Genomic DNA, 27718 nt, shown 5'->3' on the forward strand with positions numbered 1-27718 from the left:
TGTTTAGAATTACACAAACAGAAAGCTTATATTTGATTAACCCAGAATACGTCAGTTTTATTCAAGACATTTTTATTTTAATTTTACTTAAATAATTACAACAAAATCAAAAACACATTAATATTGAATATATTTTCCTAAATTCATCAATTAAAACCTACATGACCACAGAATCATTTATTACAGTGTAGGATTAAATCTATTTAACAGGAGAATAAACCAGAAACAATAAAACATCAAACAGACCCAAGAACACGGGAAGCTCTAGAACTGAAACACAGGATGAAATACAGAGTGAACAACAGCCAACCGAACAGAACCGAGAAGAACCAACAGAACCAACTAAACCAAGAAGCCTGAGGATGTAAAGAAAGAAACCAACCAGGAACGACCAGAAAAAGGCACAAAATTCAAGACTGCAAAAACACAGTAAACTAGGAATCAAATAGTAACCTTAAATAATAGAAAACTGAAAACACTGGGTCATAAACTCAGGACCATGACAGTAAGATCCAAGCAAAATGTATATTAACTAGAAACACACTGAGGACGGTGACACAGTTTAAAGGGTTGTGCTTTTTTTGATTGAGATCTAGCGACATGATAAAGATCATACCCAGCAAGCTAGCTAACTACATAACCGTTTGGACTTGGTTACCAACTAAAAGTATTGTAATTGCTGGTGGAAATATACCTGTGTCTTTTTTCTTCCTCTAATCCTCTCTTTTTCCTCCTCTCTGCCTCAGTGGGACACGTCCTTTCTCTGACATTTCTGTTTTGTAGCCTAGGGTCAGCACTACACTGCCTTTCAGCCTCTTTTACCTTGCAAAGAGTTGTGGAACCTCCCCAAACTAAAGCGTGACCCTCTCACCACCCCATACAACCAGAGATGAAATCTACTGAAAAGGAACTTCTAGTAGCCTATCACAGTCTGTCCTAGGGTGAGCAGCAGGGTACAACATGGACAGGCTGCCTACCTGTCACAGGGCTAACACACACACACACACAGACAACCAACCATTACACACTTACAGGCAGTTTACAATCACCACTTAACCCCACTAAGTGCATGTCTTTGGGAGGAAACCAAAGAACCTGGAGAAAACCCACAAACTCCACCCAGACAGGCCTCAGCCAAGGCGGATTCAAACCCAGGACCTTCTTGCTGTGAGGCAACAGTGATAACCACCACACCACTGTATAATAATATATATCCAAAAGAAAACCAAATGTCAAAAAAGGAAGAAATATATACTGACAAAAATTCAGTTGGTTTGAACAGGAAAGGGAATGACAGCAGAGTTCACAATGAAAAAAAAGAAGCACAAAACACTGAAAGCTACTTTCAGCGCCTTTATTCACAAGCAGTTTGATTTTTGCCTGAAATGTCCTTCCTGACTCCACGGGGAGCTGTGCCTCTTTCTGGGACTAAACTGGGAATCTTTCACATGTTGTTTTTGTCAACGCAGATTCACTCCAGAGCGCTGCACCACCAAGTGAGATTCATGCATTAGTGTTGAGCTTTAAGTCAGAGTTTCATGTGTCACAAAAGTGGCTCTGTTTTTATCTGGCTCAATGACCGTGGTAACTTATGCCGAACAACACACAGCCTGGTCCTCGTACGAGATCTGGTTTAAGCGGGAAGCCCAGGTGCTGGGGTGGATCAGTGGGTGAGCAGGTGACCACATGTGCTGCATGGCTGTGGTGCAGCTGGCCTGGGTTCACATCTGACCTGTGGCCCTCTGCTGTGTGTCTTCCACGTTCCTGCCTATGTTCACTGTCCAAATGATATTTGTTTGTTTTTTTTAAGTACCACTTTTTCATAGATTCTTTTATTTATGTTTTAGGTGCAATCTAGACTCTCTGGGGGAATATGTGTAAATTGTCCAAGCTGTTGCTACTAAAACCCCTGAATGAAGCACAAACTGTGCGTCTCATTGTCACTGGAATGTACATGTATTAACTTGGTGATGCAGAAAATGGATGCATGAAGTTAGACCTGACTCTAACCTGCTGCTAAGCCTCTTTTCCACAGCTGCTAGAAGACAGACTGAGAGTGCCTGTTCAGTCAATAAAATTCATTTCACTTCAGTCTGCGACAAACTAAAGCGATTTCCACGCCTCCTTCGTGAGGCTGCGGGGCCGTGACCTTTAATGTTTAAATGGATCCAAGTTTCAGAGCTCTAACTTGCAGCCATCATGTTAGAAAAGAACGGCAGCAGCGAGAGCAAACTGAGCACGAAAATAATTAACTCAAATTAAAATGTTTATCTTATTGCTCTGTGCTCTAAATCACCAGATTAATTTTCTGCAGCATGAATCTCTTGTCTCGTTTGCAACAGTTTTGCATTTTCCTGTTATGTTTTTTATCTTCTGTATAGGTTTTTAATCACCATTTTATCATCATCTTCATCATCATCTGATTGGGGTGAGTCGTATTCACATTTTGTGCAGAAGAGTCATATGACCCATGAAATGACCCTTTTATGTGAGCAGACACAGAGATTGAAGTAGAGAGCCCAGCTTAACAGAGAAAGCTGATAGCTACTGTTAGGATACCCATTATCTCCACCTGGGGATTTAGGTTTTATCAAGCCAGCTAAAGCAAGGGTGGAGCCTCCATGAACTTTTACAGCAATTTGAGCTACAGTAGCTCATCTGCCGGATCGGACCACATCAGTGAGCCTTGGACACCCATGACCCCATCGCTGGTTCACCGCTTTTCCTTCCTTTGGCCACTTTTGATAGATACTGACCACTGCAGACCAGGAACACTCCAGAAGAGCTGCAGTTTTGGAGATTGCTCATTGCTTGCCCATTTTTCCTTCTTCTAACACTTCAGCTTTGAGGACAAAATGTTCCTTTGCTCCCTGATATGTAGCAGAAAAAAGTCAGCTCAAATGCAACACTTCCAAAAAGATACACAAGTTTAAATTGTGCTAAATGTGCCATTGATTACAGAATGCTTGTTGATTTTACAGCGTTAAGTCAGGACAGCAGCACAAAGCAATGCATTGTTAGAATGGCTGAGCAGTCCAAGGTACTGCATTCAACTGAAAGGTCTCTCCAGAAGGGGTGGCTTCAAATCCCACTTCTGACAGCAGACAGACTCATACAGCAATTCATATTTTATTTCTCTCTGAAAATCAAGATGTCAGGATTTCAAACAGTCCCCACCTGGGACAAGGCTGCTTTTTATGGGCCATAATCAGCAAAAAAGAAAAAGAAAAGGCCTGGAATGTTTTACTTTAAATGTAATAAATTTAGAATAAATGGCAGTTTACCTTTTTTGATTATGAAAAAATAACTTTTTTTCCATATTCCAATTTTTTTAGTTGCACTGATATAACCAAGCTAAGCAGATTTTTCTTACGTTTTACCATCAAGCATGGACCAACATGGCACTGTAAAAAGAGAAAAAAGGAGCGCAAAAGTACAGGAAATACACACTGCAGCAGTTTTAGGTGTGTGATACATCCATAAACATGGAGAACATGTCAAGATACAGCATCTCCGGATCATATTTTCAATGTTCGGGAGATCTCTCGTCAGAGAATGACTGAGAGAATGGCTAATGAAGAGATGGAACGAATAAGACTGGAAAATGAACTGAAAGAAAAGCAGGCAGAAAGGGAAAAGAGACTGGAAAGTCAAAGGCGTCACCATCTTCTAGCTGCGGCTGACAGACAGGCGAGGATAGCCATGGATAGAGAGAGACTTCGCCACATAAAAGCAGAAACTGAAAGAAAGGCTCATGAAGAGAGGGAAAGGCTGAGATATGAATGGGAACAGTGTCTTCTAGCAGCAGAGGAGGAAAGAAAAGAGCTATTCCCTGATTGCGACTGGATCCCTATGTGCCTTTTAAAGGCAGAGGTGTCTCGGCGACAGTCTGCCGCCAAGAACACACGCCAAAATCGTGATCTGTCCTAAGAGCTCAAAGCTGCACGTAAAAAATCTTCCCATTTTAGACACTAATGTGGGAAGGAACGGCCTCCTTTCAGACAAAGTGTCCAAAGCCACAAGATTGTCTGCCCAAAATTGATACTGGCCAGATTAATTTAGTCCAGTATGAGGAACACGGCAAATAAAAGCGGGAATTTAGGCAGAAGCCAGGAAAACGCCTGCAATAAAAGATTTACCTGGCAATGCCAAACCAGTCACCACCCTCCCTCTCCTTTGCGACAACAAACAATCCACCCATTTCCAAAAAGAAATTCCACCTCCCCCCGATTTAAATGATTTATTTACAACAATGTCAATATCTACTGTGTAAAATAAATATACATGTATATTTATTTTACCCCCAACCGGTCTAGGCAGATGGCTGCCCCACCCTGAGTCTGGTTCTGCCGGAGGTCTCTTCCTATTAAAAGGGAGTTTTTCCTCCCCACTGTTGCCATGCGCTTGCTCAGAGGGGATCATATGATTGTTGGGGTTGTTCTACAATATTCACAACAACAGTTATATAGCCATATAACTGTTGTTGTGAACTGACATTGTTGAATTAGATTAAACTGCATGAGGGAACATTTCAGATTTTATTAACAAAACTAAGTTGTGTTTATATAATCTGTTTCATTTATAATAGTGCAGTAATAACTGCAATAAAAAAAACAATGACTACAGTCCAGTTACTTGTGTAGTTATGGGAAATGCCTGAACCTTATGAAAATGTATATTTTTAATAGGTAATTGTGTGACTCAAACTCTGGAGTTGTGGAGTGTCTTAGAACTTTATTCCTTGCAAGCAATGACAAAAAAAAATATGGCAGTTACATGGCAAGGTAAAGACCTTTTTCCGACTGTGATGTGAATTTCTGCGCTTCACAGTCGGAAAAAACGCTGCATAAACTGCGCGGTGTGTCCAGCCTCTCAGCAAAAAGCGCAGCTGCAAACACAGCAGTGGAGACCTGCTTTGATTTTTCTTTGTTTTTTGGACAATCAGACATGTAATCACGCGGTCCCGTCACTGAAGCTGCACCCACGTATTAAGATGCTTCACTGTGTCGCAGGGAAAAGCCGACTCTGCTCTGTGCTTTCAACATGTGCATCAAAGCCAAGTTTACTTGGAAAACTCAAAGCTCAATAGCTGGTAACTTGGAGGTCATAATCTATTTCAGTCTGTCTTTCAAATACATATCTGTGCTAGAATTTCACATAAAGACAATTATTTTCATGCACACACACACACACACACACACACACAAACAAACAATTATGTGACATCACACCTTTGTCAAAATTTTGTGATTTATTTGCTCCACTGGAGTGCAGTAAGCCATCATATGCCCCCATTGGAAAGTAAGAATATTACATAAAATTGCCTGCTTGGCCAAAAATTGATAAATTGATAAATCTGGTAGAAACTGTTAAAAATAACAAAGTCCATGTCTTGAGTTTGGCAGTTGTGCCCAAAATGTGTGATTTTATGTTGAATGTAACAACGAATTTTAAAAAATGTAGTTTTAATGTGTTTTAATTGGCCAAAAGTGTCCACGATAGAGCCAAGTGGTACAATTGAATGTATACAGTATATTATTGATATATTTAACAATGATAACCTTCATCCATTAAAATAGATATTCAGCTTATAAATGAAGCTGTCACAGTCGGCCTTCCAGACGCCTGTGACTCTGTCTCTCCTCAGTGTGTGTGTGTGTGTGTGTGTGTGTGTGTGTGTGTCCTTCTGAGTCGCCGCTTGGCCGCTGCAGCACACCTGTTGATGATCTGCTCATCTAGCCGGTATTTATGCAGAGCTATGGCCATCAGTTGAAGCTGGATTGTCTAGTATGCATGTTAGTGATCTTGGTTCATTCCCTGTTTCCCCACTTACCTTCACAGTACATCTGTTCACCTGTATGTTTCTCTCCACACAGACCTCACCTGCGTCCCTGAGTGAGGAGTGGTGAGAGGCTCAGCTGAAGTCTGTTTGTTTGGGAGCTTTTGGACCCTGTCAGTCTGTGGAAATCCATAACCGCTGCAAACCTTCCTATGGAAATCCTGCTGATTTATCCTCAGTATTGTGTTGTAAATAAACCTGTTATCCTTGGTCTTCAAGTCCGCGTTTTGGAGTCCTTAACTGGCTGAGCCATGACAGAAGCTGTGTTAATCTCATGTCAGAATAACCTGATAAAAATCAAACTGCATCTTTTAAAGCCACTAATCAGACTCAGATTTCAAATCTAATAATGATGACAAATAAATGAATAAAGAAGGAAACTGCTACTGCTCTGCCTCTGAAGTTTCAGGTGGCAAGAGGAAAGTATCAGACATAAAGATTTATATCTCCTCCTCCTTTCACCCATCCAGCAACAGGCTGTATGAAAATACCCACTCATCATTTTAACAAGTGTGCCATAATGTTTTTTTTAGAGGATTAGTTCCCTGTCTCACATCCTGTTTTTTGTATTTTCAGTGAAATCAATCTGAGATCTTGAGTTAATCAGCAGAGGTCACTTTCTGAACTTCCCTTTTATTCAGAAACATTTTCTCTCAGCGAGGGAACCGTTCCTCAGTCGACACTTTCCTAAAATCAACCACAACGTGATCTGGTGTGAATCCAAGATCACAAACACAAACATATACACTTAACCTTTAACACAAAATAACAATGAACACAAATCTTGACATAAAACTGACCTTCATGAGAATCACTCAAGACAGTGTTCATCCAAACTTTAAATGAGTTGATTAAAAGAACTCAAACTGTGGAAAACCATCTAGATTTCCACACTGACACTGACCAGGTATTTTAAGCCACATTTCCATTAGTATCTACCAGTGGCGCAAAAAGTGGGTATGCATTATATGCAATGCATAGGGGCGTTGCACACAAGGGGGCGCCAAAGCGACGCGGGGAAATTATTTCTCTAATCGCATTTTCTGTATTTAACAGCTGTGCATATGATATGATCAGTAACGGAGGGATGCGGCTGATTAGGCGCCCCTGTGCTCCTTCACCTCCCCTCCTCCTGCTCCCCCAACACAGACACACACACACACGCACACACAAAGGAAGTCAGGATAGCAACTGAGATGGATGCTTCTCCAAAACGTTTTAGGAAGCAAAAGAGATTCCAAGATGACACTTCCTGCGCATTGTTAGACATTTTTTTGTTTGTGATTGAGCTGATCATCTGCTGTAATATGTGACATAAAATAAAAGCCTTAGTAGGGTCACCCCAGATAAGTGGAAGAAAATGGATAGATGGAAAATAAAAGCCTAAAAATAAGTCCTTAAATAAGGGAGATCTGCACACATGAACAGAGTAAACCTTAAGAGGGTGTGTTTTGTGTGTGTGTGAGAGATTTTTGTCAAACTTGTCTTGTCCTGCTTTGTTCTGTTACATAAACTCCACAGAACAGCATGTAAATGTGAGTAAGAGTTCATTTGCTCTAACAGCCACTGGGGTGGTCATCAGGAGAGCAGGTTATTGGTAGAGCAGGTCATCTACCAATCAGAAGGTTGGTGGTTCAATTCCTGGCTGCTCCAGTCTGCATGCCAAAGCATCCTTGGGCAAGTTGCTCTCCAGTGCAGTCGTCAGAGTATGAATGTGTGTGAGTGTTGGATAAAAAGCAGTTTGATATAGAAAACAGTGCTTATATGAATATGGGTGAATCCAAACGTGTTATATGAAGTGCTTTTAGTGCTCAACTAGAGTAGAAAAGTGCTTTATAAGAACTTGTCCATTATTGTCTACTTATATGTTTGCATCAGATGTCCAATCCTCCCCCAAGATATGCACACAAGTTTAGTTTCCATCCCAGAATGCTCGTCTCAAATACAGCTGTGAAGCTGGCATTCATTTCACGAAACTGCAGAGACAGATAAATAAGTCCTTAAACTTTGCTCCAGAGCTTGGAAACAATTTGACAACAAAATCTTTCTGTATCCATTTTTGTGTTTTCATCATCTCACTCCCAGATCCAGCCTCCACATTGAGGTGGGCCCTTCGTCTTCAGCTTCCTCGTCTCCCCTGTCCCCATCCGGCCCCACCCTGGAGGAGCGAAGGAGGCCTGGTACCTTGTTGATCTGGCAGGAGAGAGAGCGGCTTCAGCAGCAGCAAAAGGAGAAAGCCAGATCAGTGAAGGGCTATTCTAAAACAATGACCAGTTTTAGGCTAGTCACATGAAGAGGATGAAGAGGTTTTTTTATACTGCACATTACAGAACGTTACCACCATGAACACGATGTCCCTCCAAACACTGGAACACTGTAAATTTGAACCTTTGTAAAATGCTGTGTTGGAACTTTCTGCTCCATTCATCCAGTAAAGACCAGTTCTCAGTCCAAGGCTATTCCCTTCTGTCTTTCTCATATCTAATTATACACTTTTACATGTCAAAATCCATTATTATTTTTTGCTGAAGTTATCCACCAAAACAGGAAGTCATGTGACCACTGCACAGCAGATGGGAAGTAATTCTTGGTAAGGATGGCCTGCAGAGCCGGTACACACACATCAGAGCTACAGTGGAGACAAAAATCTGTTTACGAGCTGCACTCTTTCTTCACTCTTCTATCTCAGTCTTTATCAAAGTAGTAACAAAGGAAGGCTTGGGGGTGCAGAAAGTTCTATTGATTAAAAGGTGGTCTCTGTGTCCCCCTAGTGGTACATCACCAGAAAACAGCAATTCACATTCTGGCCTGCGACACAGATGTGCAGTGAGTAATGCTCTACTTGCCTTCAGTGACTCAAGCTCAGTAAAGCACAGAGCTGAAGTGAATTTTGTGTTTGTAAATCAGACTTCTTTTTTTTTTTTTCTTAGAGTGCCGACCAAATGAGCACCGGCTCTCCTTCAGTCCTCCTACAACGATCAAGCAGCAAGACCGGTAGAGAGATAGCTGAGCTTATAAGAATAGCCAAAAACTAATTTAGAATACTCTAAAAAGCAGGAATGCACTGGTGAGCTCAGTGGGTCCAAAAGGTTCACAAATGACAACTAAAGTGGATGAAAGTAAACCCCCCCCCTCACAACACCTGAAGGAGCCAACAGCAGTTCCCTAAAACAGAAACCCCTCTGGAGCAGGATTTGTCCAGATGAAACAAAGATGAGGCACACTTCAGGAAGTCAAGGATTTTTATCTGCAAGGCAACAGTTTGATCACATATTGACTGCTTAATTTTAAATCTGTGGGGCAGATGCCAAATTAGGAAAATTTTGTCACCATTCAAAATTTGATGAGCTTGACTATAGTTTGAAGGAGCATTTAAGGGCAGGAAAAAAGTACTTTAAGAAATCAGAAATCACTCAAAAAACAGCCTTTAAATCTACTACACCAATTAAGGCAAATGCTGGTTATTGACAGTTAAGAGAAAAGTGTATACTGATGGCATATTTTAAATTCAAGGTTAAAGTGTGTGTATATCCGATCACCCTCACTGAGAGGGGGGATCTCTGGGTGTGTGTGTGTGTGTGTGTAATTTTGTCAAACGTGTCTTGCTCTGTAACATAAACTCCACAGAACAGCCTGTAAATGTAAGATCTGCTCTAACACGTTTGCACTGCTGACTTAAATGTTTGCGTCAGAAGTCCAGTCCTCCCGCAAGACGTCCCCTCCTCCCGGTCAGGCCCAGAAACCCAACAGTTTTCTGTTTCGCTCGTCCTCTCACAGCAGCCTCAGACCCACAGGTACACAAAGAGCACCCTGCGCACACTGCACAGCTTCCTTCTAGAAGTCAGACACACTCACACCTTTAGTGTTGTGTTGTCAGGGGCCGTCTTTTCTCTTGGTGAGTCTGGTAGAAGTGAGTCAGGAACAAAGCTGCATCACTCAGCTACGCAAGGTAAACCATGTAGACGAGCATTACTTCATAATTTCAATAGAGGCTGGAAGGGCCTTGATAGGATTGAGTTTAATATATTGATTATAGAAAGACTACTTTGGGTTATATTCGGGGTGCAGTGTTTCTTAGACTGAGACCTGTGTTATTATAAGCATCCCTGGCCTTGTCTGTTTCACTGTAACCTGACTTACTACCACCATTGCTAAACTGTCTATATAATCATATGCTACTTAGCCCTGTGCTCAAGTGGAGCTGTGGTTTCTGGTTTAAGCACCTTAGTGTGGTGAAAGCAACCCTCTGTGTCCTTCCTCAGACTCTCGAGTCCCGGCTGAAGCTCACTCTGCCAGAGGATCTGGGTGAAGCTTTGTCCAACGGCACCATCCTCTGCCAGCTGGTGAATCACATTCGACCGCGCTCTGTGTCAATCATCCACATTTCTTCCCCAGCAGTGGTGAGTCTGGAAGCCTTGAAATGGGTAGAAAATGTTGTTTATATTCTCATGTTATAACCAGAGACACATTAAAAGCTGTTTGGCTATTGTTAGCAAACCCTGAATAGCTATATGACTTATGTAGGCAGTTTTCCTTCTCACTGTGTGATCACATTCCCTCACTTCTGTCATGCCACCTTAAATTTGTTTTCCTTTTTTTTAAAACATTCATTCATCCTTTTTGAAAACGATGATTCATGTAGTTTGTCAGAAATGTAGAAATGTGTGTGTACCAGTGTTCAGAAAATAAATGGAGGCTTGCTGGTTAGCAGTGTTACCTCACAGCAAGAAGGTTCTAGGCTCAGTTCCACCTTAGCCCGGGCCTTTCTGTGTGGAGTTTGCATGTTCTCCCCGTGTTTTTTTTCTGGGTACAAGTCCCAGTGTTTTCACCTAAACGTGGCCAAAACTGAGCCCGGCAAAGTGTCGACTTAATGTGGAAAACTTCATTGCTGCCTGTTGCAAGCTGGGAGTCACTGAGGTAAAGACACCTTAACCTGAGCCCCCTATTGTTTCTTGATGATGCGTGCTTTGAAACAAAAATGAAAATATGAGTGGTAGATAAAAAGAGCCTTACATGGACTGTGAGCTCAGTTGTGTTGCCGTTTCCTTATGTATATTGTCACAATGGCAGTGCTTTATCCTAAATTGGATACGAGTTTAATCAAGTCCACGTCTGCTTTTTGCTATCTGCACTGTGTCTTGTCCTTTTCTTATGTCCTTGTTTTAACAATATAACTGATCATATTTTCTTTGTGTGTGTGTGTGTGTGTGTGTGTGTGAAAAACCACATCCTCTGTTGAGTCCCCATTGCACACTATATCATCCATACATGCATGCATACATCTGTGTACTTGGTGTAAACATGATGACTCTTCAGTTGTGTTTTTAATGCCATTCTCACGGCATAAAAATGCACATGAATACGTGTGAATATGTGCTTCTATAAATATAGCTGAACTTAAAGCTTCGGCCCTTGGCTTTCCATTGCAGTCCAACAGATTCATTACGTGATGCCACTGTGCGGTAGCTCCAACTGTGAGTTGTAGTTACACAACAAGGCCACCAAGGTCATGCAAACTCATCTGCTGACTCAACAAAAGGGCTCCAATTCCTACTGAATGTCAAAGCCTGTGACTTTACTGATGATAATCCATCTGTTGAAGAATCTTTGTGTGGCACCCCAAAAGTTCCTGAAGTTCCTCTGGAGGTTCGTGGAAAGCTGGGTTGTTCCATTGGAAACGAGTAGAAGAACTGAGTTTCTGTGTTTTTCACTAAGAAAGAAAGCAGGCGGTTCTGTTTGTGACGATGAACTCTGGGAATGAGACACAGTCGGGTTGGTTTTTAATAAACTCCTGAGGGAAACAGACCAACTGTCACAGTTTGACTTCTGTGTGTTTGTAAATCTCAGGTTAGCCAAGTCGCTCACTAAATATCCTGGAAGAATGTTGTAGGTAAATGGAACGGCTCCTTGGAGATGTTTTATTTAGTTCTGCTCATGAATTGAGACTGTTTTTGTGTATAGAAGATTAGAAGGATGCAGGCAGATGGATTTTTTTTTTAGCCTTGTGACAGATGAAAGTTATTATGCTTATTTCTAGCTGCATATTTTTATTGTTGGACTCTACAAGAGTTGCTTTGCATGATGCTTAGTTCAAAGTCCTTATTTATCCTATACTGGGCCTTAACACCAGAGGAGCAGAAGGTCCCTCTCCAAATGATGTGATGTAAGCTGGGCACAACTAAAATGTTTTCCAAGCAATCATTTGTATTATATGAAAATCACTTGCCAAAAACAGATTATAGCTGCTATTCTTTCTGGCTCAAAACAGCTTCTTATCATTCATGAAAGGCGTTTGACGGATTGTGGGTCATTTACAGCTGTTTAAATGTCAGTTTTTGGAGAGTGATAACTTTTCGGCACAACGGACAGGCACTAATGCGCTGAGACCGCGAGACTACGGAGCGAGAACGAGATTCATCATGGCGCCACCCGGCTGGTAGGTCTGATCCAAAACTTCTCCCATCTCTGAAGCAAAACACCTGAAATACCAGACAGTAAAACGCTTTCGGAATGTCAGACCAGGTGACACAACATCGTAAGCTATTCAGAGTGAAGGATTTAGAAGGTTTCATCGATAACTGCCGCCAGTGCGCTGACGGAGCAGCAAAGCAACCAACAAACTCCCAAATTGGCTAAGAGAAGGAAGGCGCTATTGACACGAAATTCTCACCAGCTCTCGGTAACAACCCATCCAATCCGCACATGCAAAGAAATCAAACCATAGATGTCCATAAATTAAGTGTAATAATGAGAAATGACAGGGGGGAAAGAACTGGATTCGCTTACTGAACTTTAATTCTTCGTGGTGACGACTGCTTCAAGACGCCTCCTGTATGGAGAAAGTAGTCACATACATCGCTCTGGTGTGATTTTTTTTTTTTGGCCCATTCCTCCACACAAACGCTTCAAATCCTGAAGGCTCCGTGGGCTCCTGTGAACGCTGAGCTTTAGTTCCTTCCATAGAGTCTCAGTTGGATTCAGGGCAGGTGATTGGCTGGGCCAATGAAGCAGCTTAATTTTCTTTCACCTGAAACCAGCAGTTTCCTTGGCTGTAGTATTTCGGATCATTGTTTTGCTAAAAAAAAAAAAAAAAAATAATTTATATGTATATATATATATATATATATATATATATATATATATATATATATTCATTCTTCAGCAATGGAGTCTTGCGTGGTGAGCGTGCATACAGGCCACGGTGGTTGCATGCATTACTTGTGGTTTTCTTTGAAACAGCTGTACCTGCTGATTCCAGGTCTTTCTGTAGCTCTTAGAAGACTCTTCTAATAGTTCCTTTCACTCCTCTGATTCAAATCTTGTGGGGAGCACCTGATCACAGCCAGTTTATGGTGAAACAATGTTTTTACCACATCTGGATTATGGCCCAACTTCTTCTTGCTCTTTCTGGTCTCTGAGCAAACTTTGCAGGAGACTCTCCCTCTGTGTTTTTCTCTGTGTGGACTCACTGTGTGTTGTCTCTGCCCTCCTCCCACTCTGTTGCTCTGTGTAGACATGCAGATTCTGCCACACATTTTAACCAATCACGTGCGGCTTCCACACAAAAAAAAAACACGAAAAGAATACAGAAACGGCTCACTATCAGGAGGCAGCTCCCATCGTTCACTTCAAAGAGCCGGCTCTTAGAGCCGGATCGTTCGCGACTGACCCATTACTAATGGGTTGTTACTGAGATCTGGTCAGAATTTCATGTCAATAGCACCTTTAGAAATATATTTATTAGAAAATTGGCGGTGTGTTCAGTACTTATTTTACCTGCTGTATGTTAGACAAAGGCAGACAGGTCCATGCATTTTCTTCCACTTGTCTGATTCAGGGTCACAGGGGAGCTGGACCTTATCCCAGCTGCTATAGGACAGGTCACCAGTCGGTGGCAGGGCTCTGTCTGACCAACCTACCTTCATTATAAGAACCATTCTCAGCAGCGTATCCCTCTGACCAGTCCAACCCAACATCAGCACTCACTGCAGGGGGACTTCACAGTGTGGAACAAAGCAGGTCAAGATGGCTACTGCCTCAAATACTAACTCAGGCTGGAGAATTAGAGTAGAGGCTCTCGGTGCTTCTAAAACCTTTATTGTTACAAGTTGGGGCTGCCATCTCTGATGCACAGAGCCAGAGTTTCCATTCACTTCTCACACTATCAGAGGAGACAAGAGCGAGAAATACAGAAATCTATCACACTGTAAAGAGGCTGCTGAGAGTAAACAGCTTTCCTTTTCTCCTCTCAAACTCTGCGCTGAGGCACGTGAGAATGAGTATCCATGGTTACAGGGAGATGCTGGGAGACTGTCATGAAAGGCACAGAAGGATAGGAAGGTAGCAGCAAAAAGCAAGAGATGCTGACTGATGCACATCTGCAGCTGCATTAAAGATTGAACACTAAAGCTGGCAACCAAAAATTTAAGCTTGGTTGAGTAAATCTATAATCATCACATGAAAAATGAGAGATCTGGCTGTAGTTTGATTGGTGCATTCTCTTCACAGCCAGGACGAGAGCGAGAACAGCAGGAGATTAAAGGTGCAGCAGGTTGACGAGACACCAGCAGAGCAGGAAAGGTGAAGAAGAGGTGAACCCCATCCATGGTTTGGAGACCAGCATTGGCGAAGTTTAAAAACTGAACACTGTCAACATGTGACACACAATCTCACATAGGACTGCTTCATCAACATGAAGGTTTAAAGTTTTCTCAAATTGCACTGATTGCTTATTTCAATATTCTGGTGAAGACACCTGACCTTTTATATAGTACACAGAGTCTGAGGTTTTATATTCATTTTACTATCAAATCTAGTAAATAACTTTAAAAAGGTGTTGTTGTTGTTGTTGAGTGAAAAGATTTCAAGGCTCTGCGAATCTCCCAGTGTTTTGAGAGCAATGCCCGGGTTTAAAGTCAGTAACAAACTAGGAAAGTTCCTGTTTCCCTTTTTTCCTTTTCCAATAATAATTAATAATTGCAGGAAACACAGCGTATGTTCAGTTTTAGTGTGACTAAAGTAAAATCCCATTGTTTTGTCAACATTGCTCAGCAGGAGCCAACTCATGTTGTGGCATCGGCACCTAACTGTGGCACCCTCAGATGCTGCGACCTGCCGCGGGATTACACAGTGATGCTATGGCATCTGGAGGTAACACAACATAAATGTGATCAGTGACATCCAAAGAGCAAAGAGATATACACGCGCGCGCACGCACGCACACACACACACACACACACACACACACCATGGCATGTTAAAACAAAGTTTATTGATCAACATTATTTATTAATCACAAATAGACATATTATTTTTTCACCAGAAAAATCCATATTCAAAGCAGCACACCAGCAGCCCGACATCAGACATAACGGTCACATGATATTAAACAGAAGCTGTCAGCAATCAGCAACTTTAATGAAGCATTTCATGTCGTTAGATTCAAACTGCTCTTCATATGTTTGGCCTCCAGATGCCGCGAACAGGTCTGTGCTTAAAAGCGTCCAGTAATGAACCTTTTTTCAATACGATAAATATCCGCGGCACTTCGGCCCAGCTCTTCGGAAGCCGTGATAGCTCATGTCGTCATCCACCGAACTGCGGCTCACGCCAAACCAGGGCCGCTGATTGGACTGAGCTGATGGAAACCCTTCCCCGTCGCAGGGGTGACGTCAGTTTTCAGCGACTAAGGATCCACCATGGCTGAATCAGAGTATGTTTTTGGGTTTAATCATATCGAAGTTCATCCGTTTATTTCTAACGTGGAGTTGTGCTGTTTGCAGTGTTTACAGCAAATATACGTTTTACCGATTCTGTTAAGGCTTCTATTTAGAGGGATGAAGGGTGGAAAGCATATTTTAGGGAGCTTAGTTTAACATGGAGCGAAGTGGACAAGTCAATCCAGGGTTTCCTAACGTAACTCGTTTAACTCCCGGGTTGATGTTTGAATGTGTGTAATTTTTCTGTTCGTCCAGCCCTCCTGATACCGTTTATGGAGCTTTTCCATAAACGGCGATAGTTTGTTTATCAGGCGGGACAGACCTTCTCTCGAGCAGGCTAAGCTGCCAAAGGAGCATACCCCGGTAAAAAGTGAACCACATTGGAAACACTGAAAGTCCAGAGTTTCAGGGTTCACCGGAAGTTACTGCTCAAAGCCCCAATCCTCCTTCATAGAGCAGACCTCTGACTGAGGCCTCATAACAGTTCTGTCTGGAAGCAATCTTCTAATGTTTGAGGTTAATTTTTTGAATAGTTTGTCCAAAGCTTCCTTCTCTGACTTCTTGTTTTTTTTCTCCAGAACAAAAAAAGCGATCAAGTTGGTTCCAGAGTATCTTCTAAAAAAGAGGAAAACATACCAGGCCCTCAAAGCCACACAAGCCAAACTCGCACTGCTCGAGAAGAGAAGGGTAAGCACCGATGCTTGTCTTTTTAGAAGTGTTGTGTAAAATCATCAGAACTGTGCTGTGTATTTATGTGTATTTCTGTAACGCTGCAGGTATCTAAAGGGAAAATCAAGTTCAAGCGTTTAGAAGAGTTTTTAAAGCAAAGCCACACACAGCGACGGGATGACACTCGCATCCGAAGGGCTCAGCAGAGACCCCCTGAACCTCTGCCTCCAGCCAAGAACAAGCTCGCCTTTGCTGTCCGCATCAGACAGTGAGTACTGAAATGCAGACACAGACTTCCAGAGCACCTCACAGTATCAGGCATGCGTGCTCAAACATCACACAACTCCAGGGAACTCCCTTCTCAGTTTAACATCACAGATTCTCTGCTGTTAGGATTAAAGGTGTCAGTCCTAAAGTGATGAAGGTGATCCAGATGATGAGGCTGAGGAAGATCTTCAGCGGGACCTTCGTCAAAATTAACAAGACCTCCGTCGCCATGATGAAGATGGTGGAGCCTTATGTGGCCTGGGGGTGAGTGCTCCTGACATGATGTGATTTAGAAATGAATATTGGTGTGAATTTGTGTCGTTGCATCCTCAAAATATTTGGTTGTGTTTCGTACAGATTTCCCAACCTGAAGTCAGTTCGTGAGCTCATTCTGAAGAGAGGTCAGACCAGGATAGGCAGGAGGAGAGTTCCCCTCACAGACAACACCTTCATTGAGCAGCACATGGGTAAGTCAGTTACACTGTTAGGTCGTACTCACACTGATGATGGCACAGACCGGTCAGTGACAGCCTGGCAAGCACCTGTTAGCTAGGAGAAAATGTGTACTTTCCAGGCAGTTGGCAGAAACATCCTGGTTGCTAGTATGTTGTTGCGGTTTGAATGAAAGTGATGGACTTGTCTACAAATGCTGCCCAGCTGCTCTGAGCAGTATGTTGGTGCATTTGCTTTTAAAAGATCTACATCCCTGCGTCGTGCTAAGTCAATAAAATTATTAGGAACTCTTGATGCCTCGGGCAAGACGTGCAGCACAGATGAAGTGTAAAGCAGTGAGAGCTGTAGCCACCCCACACAGTGTGAGCTCATAAAATACCACAACCTGCAGTGTTCAAATACAAATATGTGAGAAATAAAGTGCTTTGAATTCAAACAGCTGTGTGGAACTGGGTTTGCAGTTTAAAATGTGTGTGGTCTGAGCCTTCAGACATAACAGTCAACTCAATACATTGTAGCCCATTTTAAGAAAGGGGGCTTATTTTCTTATTCTATGTTTTTACTGGTCCCCCTTTCTTGAAGCAGATCTATTTTGCTCGCTGTTTTTTTTATACTCCTATCAAAAGATGGGCCGTGTTATGTGAACACCCATGGTGGGCGTCCATTGAAGTGTCTACTCAGTAAAAATTTGGCCTACACTTACCAAACTTCATGGGTAGACAGCTTGTGACCAAAGCAAGGTTGGGATTGTATATGGAGTCACTGGGCTCAAGGTCAAGATCATTGTTACTTAAACTAGAAAACAGTGTCCAGTCAATAACTGGGTAACAATGAACAGGGTTAATACAGTGCAACGGCCATATTTTTACCTGCTAGGCGCTGCTCTTGGGATTCATGGACTCACATTCACATTTTAAAATAATCCTTATCCATCTCATACTGGGCTTGGTAAAGCCCCTCAGTTCACCCTTATTCTAAAGGTGGGCTGTACAGAGGGTCTGTACACACCTGATGACTCAGCTGTCGTCAGCCTCTGTTTTTTGCGGTGACCTGCTGAGGAGCAAGCCTCTGCACAGCGGACAGAAAGAACACAAACTGTTCAAGAAGGCTGGCTCTGCAGCTGGGGTTCAAATGCAGATGGTCCAGCAGGTGGCAGCAGAGAGAGTGCTCACCAAGCTGAAAGCAACTCTGCACACCCACTCCAGGTCCCTGGGGTGATCAGCAGCAGCACCTCCAGCCAAAGACTGATTGAACCCAATGTGCAAGTCAGAATGCTTCAGGAGGGCTTTTATCCCAGCTGCTTTAACACGGTGTAACATAATTGGTTCATTTATGCACATTCCTGAATGTGAGTTCAGGAATCTGCTTTCAAATCTGCTGTGCACCTTTAATAAACTTCTCTGCTCCTTTCTCTCGTCCCACAGGTAAACATGGGATCATCTGTTTGGAGGACCTGATCCACGAGATCTACTCAGTTGGGAAGAACTTTCGAGCTGCCAACAACTTCCTGTTGCCTTTCGGGCTGTCAGTGGCTCGTCATTCCATGAAAGACAAAGCTGGGCTGCTGAAGGACCTGGGAAACCCGGGATTCCGCAGCACAGATATCAACGTAATCATCAGACAGCTGAACTGAGGAGGAACGTGCAAGATGGACGATGGGACACTGGGCTGGCCGCCAGTTTCGGGAAAGCTTATATCTGTTGAAGAGCAGTTGCCAACAATTTCTCTGGCAGAGAAGCTCATATTACTCCTTCTGTGGAGTTTTGTTTTATCCATGTTGTATGAATCATAACTTGTACTCCTGACCATGGACTGAATGAAGCAGCTGTTTCTCTGTGGTGAAAATGTAAAGTAATAAACTTGACACATTAATATTCTTCAGGTTTTCTGAGGAACAGTCAACACTTGCTACTTATGCAAGGCCAGCAATGAAATGATGGAGGGCCGTCCTCCGTGCTGAAGCCACCAGCCCACCTGCTATAAACTCATTTACTGGGGTCTAACTTTGAGTGTCAAAAGGTTTAATGTGTACAACATGTACAACACGCATTCAATCATTGGTTTATGTTAATACAGTTTGTTTTACAATAAAAGTAAAGACTGTTCCAGCAATGTTGAGGTGTTTGCTGAGGTGTTTTACACACAGTGTGATGATGATGATGTAAAACACAAACCTGCACCACACAAGCGAAAACAAAGAAATTAATGTCTGAAGAACCTGCAAAGACAGCAGAGGAGCTGCTTTTTAAAGTGGTGAATGATTTAGAGGCTGAACTGCCCACTGACCTCCATAGGTGAGTCACCTGGATTAACCGCCTTTCCACTGTTCATAAACTGCACTTTTAAAGCCAAACTACTGCATGTAATTCCAGGATTTAGCAGTGAGTGACAAACTGCTATTAGTAACAATCGCATCACAATTTCTCCAGATATTGCATGATTAAGTTTAACAGTATTTGTTTATATTTTGTGGACAGCCTGAGCATCATTTGTGCATACTTGCTGCCTGTGTTCAATTGAAATTTGTTCTACTACTATGAACAAATTCAGGTATGAAGAACCACTGTTTGTACTTGAAAATGTCGTCATGCACAGTTTGGGGAAAAGGTCCAATGAGAGCCGGTCAGCTGAAAGAGACTTAAAAAGTCACTGTATGTTTTTCAGTTTCCGGGGCTCGGGTTGTTTTACCTGAATGCAGGAAAAGGGCTGTTTCTGTGTCCGTGTATTTGATGCTAGGGGATTAAACCAGTCACTGGATTTTATGTATCCAGGGTTTCTGCAGTCATCGCTTGCCTTTTAGTGTCACAATTAATTCAACGAAGCGCATGAGTCACCAGCCGGAGGAGGGGAAAGATGTGGCAGCGTGTGCAGCTGCGTATTTACCAATGCGCAGTGGGAGAAGTGGAGGATGGCGTGGGGTCCGTTTCATGAATGTCAGTAATGCAGTGCCTGGAGTCGGTGCGGACGCGTGTCATCGGGCGCACGGATGCTGAGAACATGCTTTCACGCTTGCGTTGGTCGTAGAAAAGGACAGGTAAGATACAGCCGTGTGCGTGTGCTCTGCGGGGTGAAGGCGGGATACGCCAGTAAATCGGCAAAATCAATCAGCGGCCATTGCCATGGTGACTGATTACGGTGGTGACGTGTTCCTCTCCCCGGTGCGGCTGCGGCTGCTCACTGGTGTCACGACAAACAGCGTCATCATGATTTCAGCAGTTCCACTGCTTCCATTTTCTGTTGCATCATTTCATTCCCGGTGGAAAACCGGTGCTCATAAATCAATGTGGCCTACTATTTAAATCGATCTAGACCACCAGAGCACCCTGACAGGTTTCAGAAAGACTGGTCTGAAGGATCTGGGACATGTAAAGAATGGGCGGTGAAAGCACTGAAGCCTGAAGAACGTGAATCCTTCGTTTTATATCTCAGTGGTTTAAACAAAGTTGACACTACTAACGACCGTTATAAGCAATGTCAGAAAAATCATATAGCTGGAATGTATTTAAGTGCTTTTAAGTACAAAGTAGAGGTGACTGAGTTTTTACATTTTCTACATATCAGTTCAATTCAATTTATATAGCGCCACAAATAGTCACCTCAAGGCACTTTGAGCAAACATCCCTTTAAACAGGTAGAAACCTCTGGCAGACCCACCAGGCTCAGGGAGGGGCAGCCAGCTGCTGATGGAGAGGGGAGGCGCACTGTGGAAGAGAGCCAGAGACTGATAACAAGTAATGATTCAATTCAGAGTGGGGTATAAAAAGAGTGAAAAGAGGTGAATGAAGAAGAAACACTCAGTGCATCATAGGACACACACACACACACACATACCCAGCAGCCTAGGTCTATAGCCATGTAACTAAGGAAGGGTTCAGGATCCCTGATCCAGCCCTAACTATAAGCTTGATCAAAAAGGAAAGTTTTAAGTCTAATCTTAAAAGCAGAGAGGGTGTCTGTCTCCTGAATCCAAACTGGGGGCTGGTTCCACAGAAGAGGGGCCTGAAAAATAAAGGCTCTCCCTCCCATTCTACTCTTAACCACAAGTAAGCCAGCAGTCTGAGAGTGAAGTGCTCTATTGGGATGATATGGGACTATAAGGTCTTTAAGATAAGATGGGACCTGATTATTCAAGACCTTGTATGTAAGAAGAAGGATTTTAAATTAAATTCTGGATTTACCAGGGAGCCAATGAAGAGAAGATAATATGGAGGAATATGCTCTCTCTTTCTAGTCCCTGTCAGTACTCTAGCTCAGTGTTTTTCAACCTTTTTTCAACAAAGGTACATTTATTTCATTGAAAAAAATCACAAGGCACACCACCAGCCAAAAATGTTAAAAAAAAAAGATACTCTGTAGCCTATATTAACAATATAGTCATTCTTATCAAAGTGTCTTGAATAGGAATCAAATAAACACTAAAAAGAACTTTATCATATAATATATATCTTCTTTCAAATAAAAAGGGCGCTTAACATGTCCACTTCATAAACACAGCCTGAACATAACAAATGCCACAACAATGTGGTCTTATAGTAGAAAACTTCAGTGTTTTTCAAACTCTAATTCTGTCCAAAAGCATTCTGTTACCAGGAATAACACAACACAACAATACATGAGAAAGAGGCAAGCTCACAGCTAATGCCAGTTTAATATCATCATCATGCATAAGTCCCCGTACAATGTTTTAATGGATGAAGGTTATTAACTATAACCCTGTACCACCGAACATGTCATAATCGGCTCAGTGTAATTCAAAACTGCCGCCGTTCGCGGACTTACGGCAACAATTACCGTAATAACACCACAGTAATACCCTATGTTGGGTGTGAAGTGCAGTTTCTCAGCTTTCAGAAGCTTTGTAATTAATTAATCGAAATTAATCGCATTTTAGTCACATTTCAATATTTAACATGAGAAATATTAATTTAAGTTTGGTTGATGAATGAATCAATATACATAAGCTTAAATTTCAAAATGTTGTTTATTTTCCCACCAGTCTACTACACAGACCAACTAAGGGTGGAAGTGCTCCTGTGATAAACCCCGGAAATTAAAGTTAAGCATCATAACTGGATAGTTTTATTCAACATTAATGTCTCACTTAATATAGTTGGAAATTAATCATTCGCTCAGCTGAATTCCTTGATGTTGAAATGTGTTATGCTTGTTTTAACAGCTTACTTTGAATTAAAGACTTAAAATTAAGCCACAAAAAGGAGAAAAAGTTGGTTCTCCGTTTAACCAGCTGTTTTTACACAGCTGTGCTTTGCACTCATGGTTGCTAGGCGACATGAGCTACCTGAGGTGAGGGCAGGTGACGCTGATATGAAGGCTATCCGCTCACTTCCGGCCTTTGAGGTCTACGTGGGCTGCGAGGAGGTCTACGTGGGCCGGGTCCTTCGAACGATGCGGCCCCTGAATTTTTGACATCGTGCGTTGATATAATCTGTATGCCTGTGCACTGAGAATCGTTCCACGGTGCAAAGCGCGATTAAAATGCGTTAAATTTTTTTAATTCGTTATTTTCCCCATAATTAATTAATCGAAATTAATGCCTTAAAGTCCCACCTCTAGTTATAATATCTATGCTGTGTGTGTGTTTCAGATGGCTCTCATGTTGCAAAACTACCGCTGCAAACTATCGGTCTGGGCATTGAACCGGTGCTTTGCGTGCCTCCAGTTTCTTGCTGTGGGGTTTTTAAAATGATTGTGGTGAAGGAGTCGCTCTCATGCCTCCGCTAGTGACGACACTCCCTGGCCAATCAGTGTCATGCTGTACTCCGCGTCATATTTTTGTATCACCTCGGATAGCTTAGACCCTCGGGTGAGTGGGTACTGAAAAAGGACCGGCAAAGTGTTCCTGATTCTAATGGAGATGCCCTCAAATCGTGGCGAGTCAAGTCGACCCGCGGTGAGTCGCTCTGTATGGGAACGCGGCTTAATTCTCTTGTCTCTGTGTACAATGCAATTCGCTACCTGCTGCTATCTAGTCTAGTGATATGGAAGAGTATTACATGATTATGCTCCAGTCACTACTACAGCACAGACACTCGTGGCATATTACGTGAAACTGGATAATTCCCACGGCACACCTGCGTGCGCCGCGGCACACCAGCGTGCCGCGGTACACCGGTTGAAAAACACTGCTCTAGCTGGCTTTTCACGGAACTTTTTAGGACAACCCGATGGTAATGAATTTTTCTTTCTAATAATACTGTGTAAGGAAAGCATCTATAATATAATTGGTCTTAGTACAGAACCCTGTGGAACTCTGAAATTAATCTTAGTGTATGAAGAAGACCCCCCATTCAAACCACTCTACCTCCCAGTTTGGGTATCGGAGACTATTATTGTAGTCTTACTGCACTTGTCTGACATCTTTAGTAATTACCTGGCTCTCACTTAAACGCAACGAAATATGTGGCTGCGGTTAGCTTTCATTTTAGTTTACGAGGAGCTCGTGAAGGCAACATTAACCAATCTCGTGTCAAGGAGAATGGGAGGTCCTACTGCTGAGCTCCCTTCAAATAGAAGTCAGCGATGCACCGTAACTACAGCACTATACATCAGAAGCGTGGTTCACGGGTAAGTGTGTTAGGCTAAGAAATTAATTTAAGAGGTAGTATTACAAAGTGGGACACCCGCGTTTTGCTGTCCCCGTGGGCTTCGGGAGAGCCGGCTGTCAGATTAGTTTCACGTTGGTGCACGCGGTTCCAATGGAAAGTTAGGATGACTGGGAAACAAGACCATGTGGGCGCACAGTTCAATATCAGCCGGGCTTCGTGTGTTCGTGCTGTTTCCTTAGGTTAGAGGTGTCCTGAAAACAGAACCGCAGCAAATTAGCAAAGGTGAGCCGATTTGGCTAGCTCAGCCGCGGGCAGCTGAAATGAATGACAGCGCGTAGGAAGTCCGTCTTTATGTAGCCGCTCAGCGCTCACATTTCCACGTAAACCGCTGCTAGCAACAGTGAGTGGAAGGATTTATGTGTGTTTTATGTGGAATTTCACATCCAAAATAGCAATGCAGCAACCAGCAATTCCGTTCAATGTGCTGCTTGGCGCTACTTAGTTGCCCTGTAACGCTCACGTCAGTATTTACGTATTCTTGAAACTGTTACTCCGCTCTGCCCTTACGCACTCTTTGATCAGCATGTGAAATAATTCTGTTATCTTACCCTGCCTTTTATTGCTCCAATAGAATTGTTATAAATCAACTATAAAATCATAAAATATTACAGACATCACGAGATCCCTGAACTGGAATCTATAGGAGAAATTCCGCAACAGAGATGGTGGTGAAAGAACCTCCAGCTGGGGAAAAAAAAAAGCTTACTAAAACCTTTTGAAGTAGTGTTTGTTTTATAAGATGGGACTGTTGATTTTATACTTTTTATGTCCATTGTAATGAAAGTTAATTTAGATAGTGCCTCAAAATAAAGCTGCTGAGTGGGAAGACCTGCTTTTATAAGGACTTCAGGACAACTCCCCAATTAATATAGTAATATCTTTGCTCAAGCTTGCTTGGGCATGAGTATTCATGTGTTAAATATGGCTCTTGGACTGGGTCAGACTCCATGAGATGGCAGGAATTTCATCAGATTGAAAGATTTTTATTCACTCTTTATAAAACAGTAAATACTGGCAAGATTTCTGGCTAAGTCAGGTTGAAGTAGGTGGGCCCATTATTCCCCCACCCCAATTTCCCTGTAGCTCAGAGACCATCTTACATCCCTATATGAATCAACAGAATGAATCCTTGGATGTACTGTGCACCGCAATAATCTAATAACAGTATTGTTAACTTGCTTGAACTTGAACATCTTATTAGTCTTTTGTTGCTACATTACGTTACCTGGATCTTTGTCTAGCTGGTTATCTAACAACTAATGAACTTTCAAAATAAGAGTGAGGTGATTGTCTGTTAGGGAAATCTGTCTGAAATGAATCAGTCACCTTTGCATCTGGTGGTATTGCACTTAGATCTTTAATGAAGGCTGATTTTATGGTAATATTGATGGGACTTTTATATCAGTGAGTTGAACTGATTAGTAGATGTTGGCTTGTGGTGAAATAATAGAGGTGGTGAATTTCCAAAACCTATTTTTCTAATTTGCTGAGGGGGAGAAAAAAAAAATCTCACTTTGTGGGCTAACATAAACAGAAAAGTAAAGTTGCTGTATTTATTGCTTCGGTGATGTAAAAAATTGGTCAAGTATTTAGAGAAAGTTGGAAGACTGTTGAATGAAATATTGTGTTTACTTGTTAATAATTGAGAACACTGTTGTGTGTCTCATTTGTAACCTACAGATTTAAGAAAATCCCTCCTTTTGCTGCCATGTAGCATATTTGCAGACACGTGTATGTTCAAAACGCCGCCTGATCGCAGGTGACCCTGAGGTGTTGTGTACATTTCCTCGTATGGAGAGGGCCTCACAACAATAAGCAACTATACCATATTCTGCAGGTCCGTGATTAGACGCACTCTTCAACACAACAGTCACTGCAACAATAACACCACTTGCATTTTCATCTCTTCAAATCTCTTTATGAAGTCATAACAGGGTTTAGGGTATAAAGCAATCATTGGTGATTGTATGTGTCAGCGTCCACTTTATCTTTGTTTTTTAAAAACAAACTGCACTGTCGCCTCTGTTTTTCCTCTTACCTTGATGTCATGCTCATGGTGGTTCTGTTACAGAACAGATTGGGCTGAGGCTCAAGGGTTAATGATTGCTCATGTTATTGGCCTTTTAGGGTCACTGATACAAACTCAGCTGGAGACCGTGCACAGATTCCAGGCAGTAGACCAGCTGTACCTGCGTGTAAACATGGAGCTTCCACAAACATGTGTTTGGTTTTGTGTGCTGTGATTTTCCTGTAATGCACATTTTAGTTTCATTGTCTCTTAAAGTCATGCATTTTGCTTACTGTAGTTTTGCAACCTCTAATTTCTTATTGTAATAACCTCATAAATCTGAGTGCTAATCCACGCAGTGGATTGATCTTAGAACCCCTGGTCTAGTAGATCTGAAGGGAAGTGAAATACATTTACGAGAACACGCAGTCTTCATCCATGAGTCATTTTTCTCATGAGGGTGAAGATTCCTGTAACCTTTATGTCACTTGTCCAGCTGAATTTCACTTCAATTGACGGACTGAAGCTAGGTTGGATCACTAATAGCATTTTATTCTTTTTTTTACCTTATCACCGTCATGACGCTCACATTTGTGGTTTTGAGTTAAGTATCTCAATAATAGCAGCATGAATTCCTATATAAAGTGACTCAGTGCTCCAAGAGATCACATCAGGATAATTTGTAATAACTTTGGGTCTCCTTGTTGTGCCATCATTGGATCAAACTTTCATTTTGTCCTGTTCCCTGCAAACTAACATCAGCCTGGTAAACACCTGTTTGTAGTCTTTAAAGTTTTAAATATAACGTCAAGCTCAACCACAGTCCTGGCTGAGCAGCTGATAACCTTCTGCCCATCCTGGTGGTAAGCCTCATTTAGCCTGTCCACAGATGCTGCTCCTCTGCAAGCCACTTTGAAACCCACTTCCACCCCAGCTCCTCCGTTTCATGCTGTCGGATTTAATCAGTGTAGTATCTGTTGATTTTTTTATTTTATTTTATTTTTTTCTATGCTGGTGTCTTGATGCTGCTTTCCTGACCTTCAGCATTTAAGAGGGCGGAGGTCTCAAAACATTTCAGCAAACTTAAATGACTGCAGATGGAAATCGGTGTCTTCTTCTGACTGAACTGTGTTCTTTTGTTTGCATCATCCAGAAAAGTATAAATTAAGTCTTTTGGAAAGGACAAGTTGCAGTGGGTTTGGTCAGACTGACTTTGGAATTGCCTGAAATCAAATCTTTAAGAAAACAATCGTGTTGGATGGAAAATCAGCCAGATTCTATCGCACTGTGAAGGACAGTATGACATTTGTAGTATTTCTCCCATTTGCCACTTTAGTCCCTGTAATATTCTGTTTGAGAGTGTAGTGTTTGTGCTGGCCTCATTGTCTGACGAGGAGAGTGAGAGTGTGTGTGTTGCTTTTGAAAAGATTGTACAAAGCACTGGCCCCATTCAGGCATTGCTCCTGTACAGGTGCAAAGTTTCCCAGGCTCACCCTCCAGCTCAGCATCAGACAACAGGTTTGCTTTCTTCCCCACAATTTACACACAAGACGAGGGTGATGCCAACAGCTCTCCTCAGATTACCTCATGTAATTTACAATCATTGTCCCAGGCAATCACGACCTCCGTGACCTCCTTGAGTTAGTTTTGTTTAAGATGGCTCAGCCACTACAGAAAATGCACGCAGGCACACAGAGCACAGCTAGATGTGTAGTAATCAGTGCTGTAATCAGATTCATTGTTTTGATAATGGTAGGATAGGAGAGAAAGACAGATAAGTGATCAGCATGAGGGGGCAGAAAGGAGGTTGACTACCACCAATTGGTAATAGTGATGGTCACATGGTTTGTGCCTGGACCACTAAGAGCCTGTCCAGCCTGTAAAGGAGTTTTCCCATTTTGCGCACCTGTGAAGTAAGAAGGCCAACTGGTGCAGAAGCAAATTGCTTGCCATGAATCATCTTTCCTGTTACAACAAGCCATTAACTGTACACTGTTCAGACTGGAGTAGCATGTGGGGTTGCTGTTAAGTGTCTTGCTACAGGCAACATAAAGTGAACGCTCTGAGGCCCACACATAATATTAGATGGACTGTCACGAAAAACAGACCGGCACGTGGACGTCCACACTCAAGCTCA

General features: G+C 42.4%; 2 protein-coding genes across 4 annotated transcripts in view; both read left to right on the top strand.

Annotated features, from left to right (window-relative positions):
• Positions 1 to 12311: 12311 nt before the first annotated feature.
• Positions 12312 to 19059, top strand: rpl7l1 (ribosomal protein L7-like 1). 2 transcript variants are annotated; one of them, XM_030721384.1, is made up of 9 exons: positions 12312 to 12361; positions 14348 to 14537; positions 14891 to 14989; positions 15312 to 15551; positions 16137 to 16245; positions 16335 to 16495; positions 16621 to 16758; positions 16852 to 16961; positions 18372 to 19059. In XM_030721384.1, exons 4-9 carry the CDS (start codon positions 15538 to 15540, stop codon positions 18578 to 18580), a joined length of 741 nt encoding a protein of 246 aa, XP_030577244.1. In that variant the 5' UTR covers positions 12312 to 12361; positions 14348 to 14537; positions 14891 to 14989; positions 15312 to 15537; the 3' UTR covers positions 18581 to 19059. The 2 variants fall into 2 exon arrangements, with proteins under 2 accessions (XP_030577244.1, XP_030577245.1); XM_030721385.1 differs by lacking the exon at positions 12312 to 12361 and having other exon boundaries at positions 14894 to 14989.
• Positions 19060 to 23492: 4433 nt separating this feature from the next.
• slc5a6a (solute carrier family 5 member 6a) overlaps positions 23493 to 27718 on the top strand; it is a 31030-nt gene continuing 26804 nt past the window's right edge. The window contains exon 1 of one of the 2 annotated variants that reach the window (XM_030722037.1): positions 23493 to 23532. The gene's annotated coding sequence lies outside the window, so the exon portion shown is untranslated. The remainder of the gene's footprint in view (positions 23533 to 27718) is intronic. The other variant, XM_030722036.1, reaches the window with a different exon arrangement.

Source organism: Archocentrus centrarchus, chromosome 24 (genome assembly GCF_007364275.1).
Source record: "Archocentrus centrarchus isolate MPI-CPG fArcCen1 chromosome 24, fArcCen1, whole genome shotgun sequence".
NCBI classification, from domain to species: Eukaryota; Metazoa; Chordata; class Actinopteri; order Cichliformes; family Cichlidae; genus Archocentrus; species Archocentrus centrarchus.

Coding starts and splice junctions, on each gene's coding strand:
- rpl7l1 (XM_030721384.1), top strand. Junction 16,496..16,620: donor TTTGCTGTCCGCATCAGACA/GTGAGTACTGAA, acceptor CTCTGCTGTTAG/GATTAAAGGTGTCAGTCCTA. Junction 16,759..16,851: donor GAGCCTTATGTGGCCTGGGG/GTGAGTGCTCCT, acceptor TGTTTCGTACAG/ATTTCCCAACCTGAAGTCAG.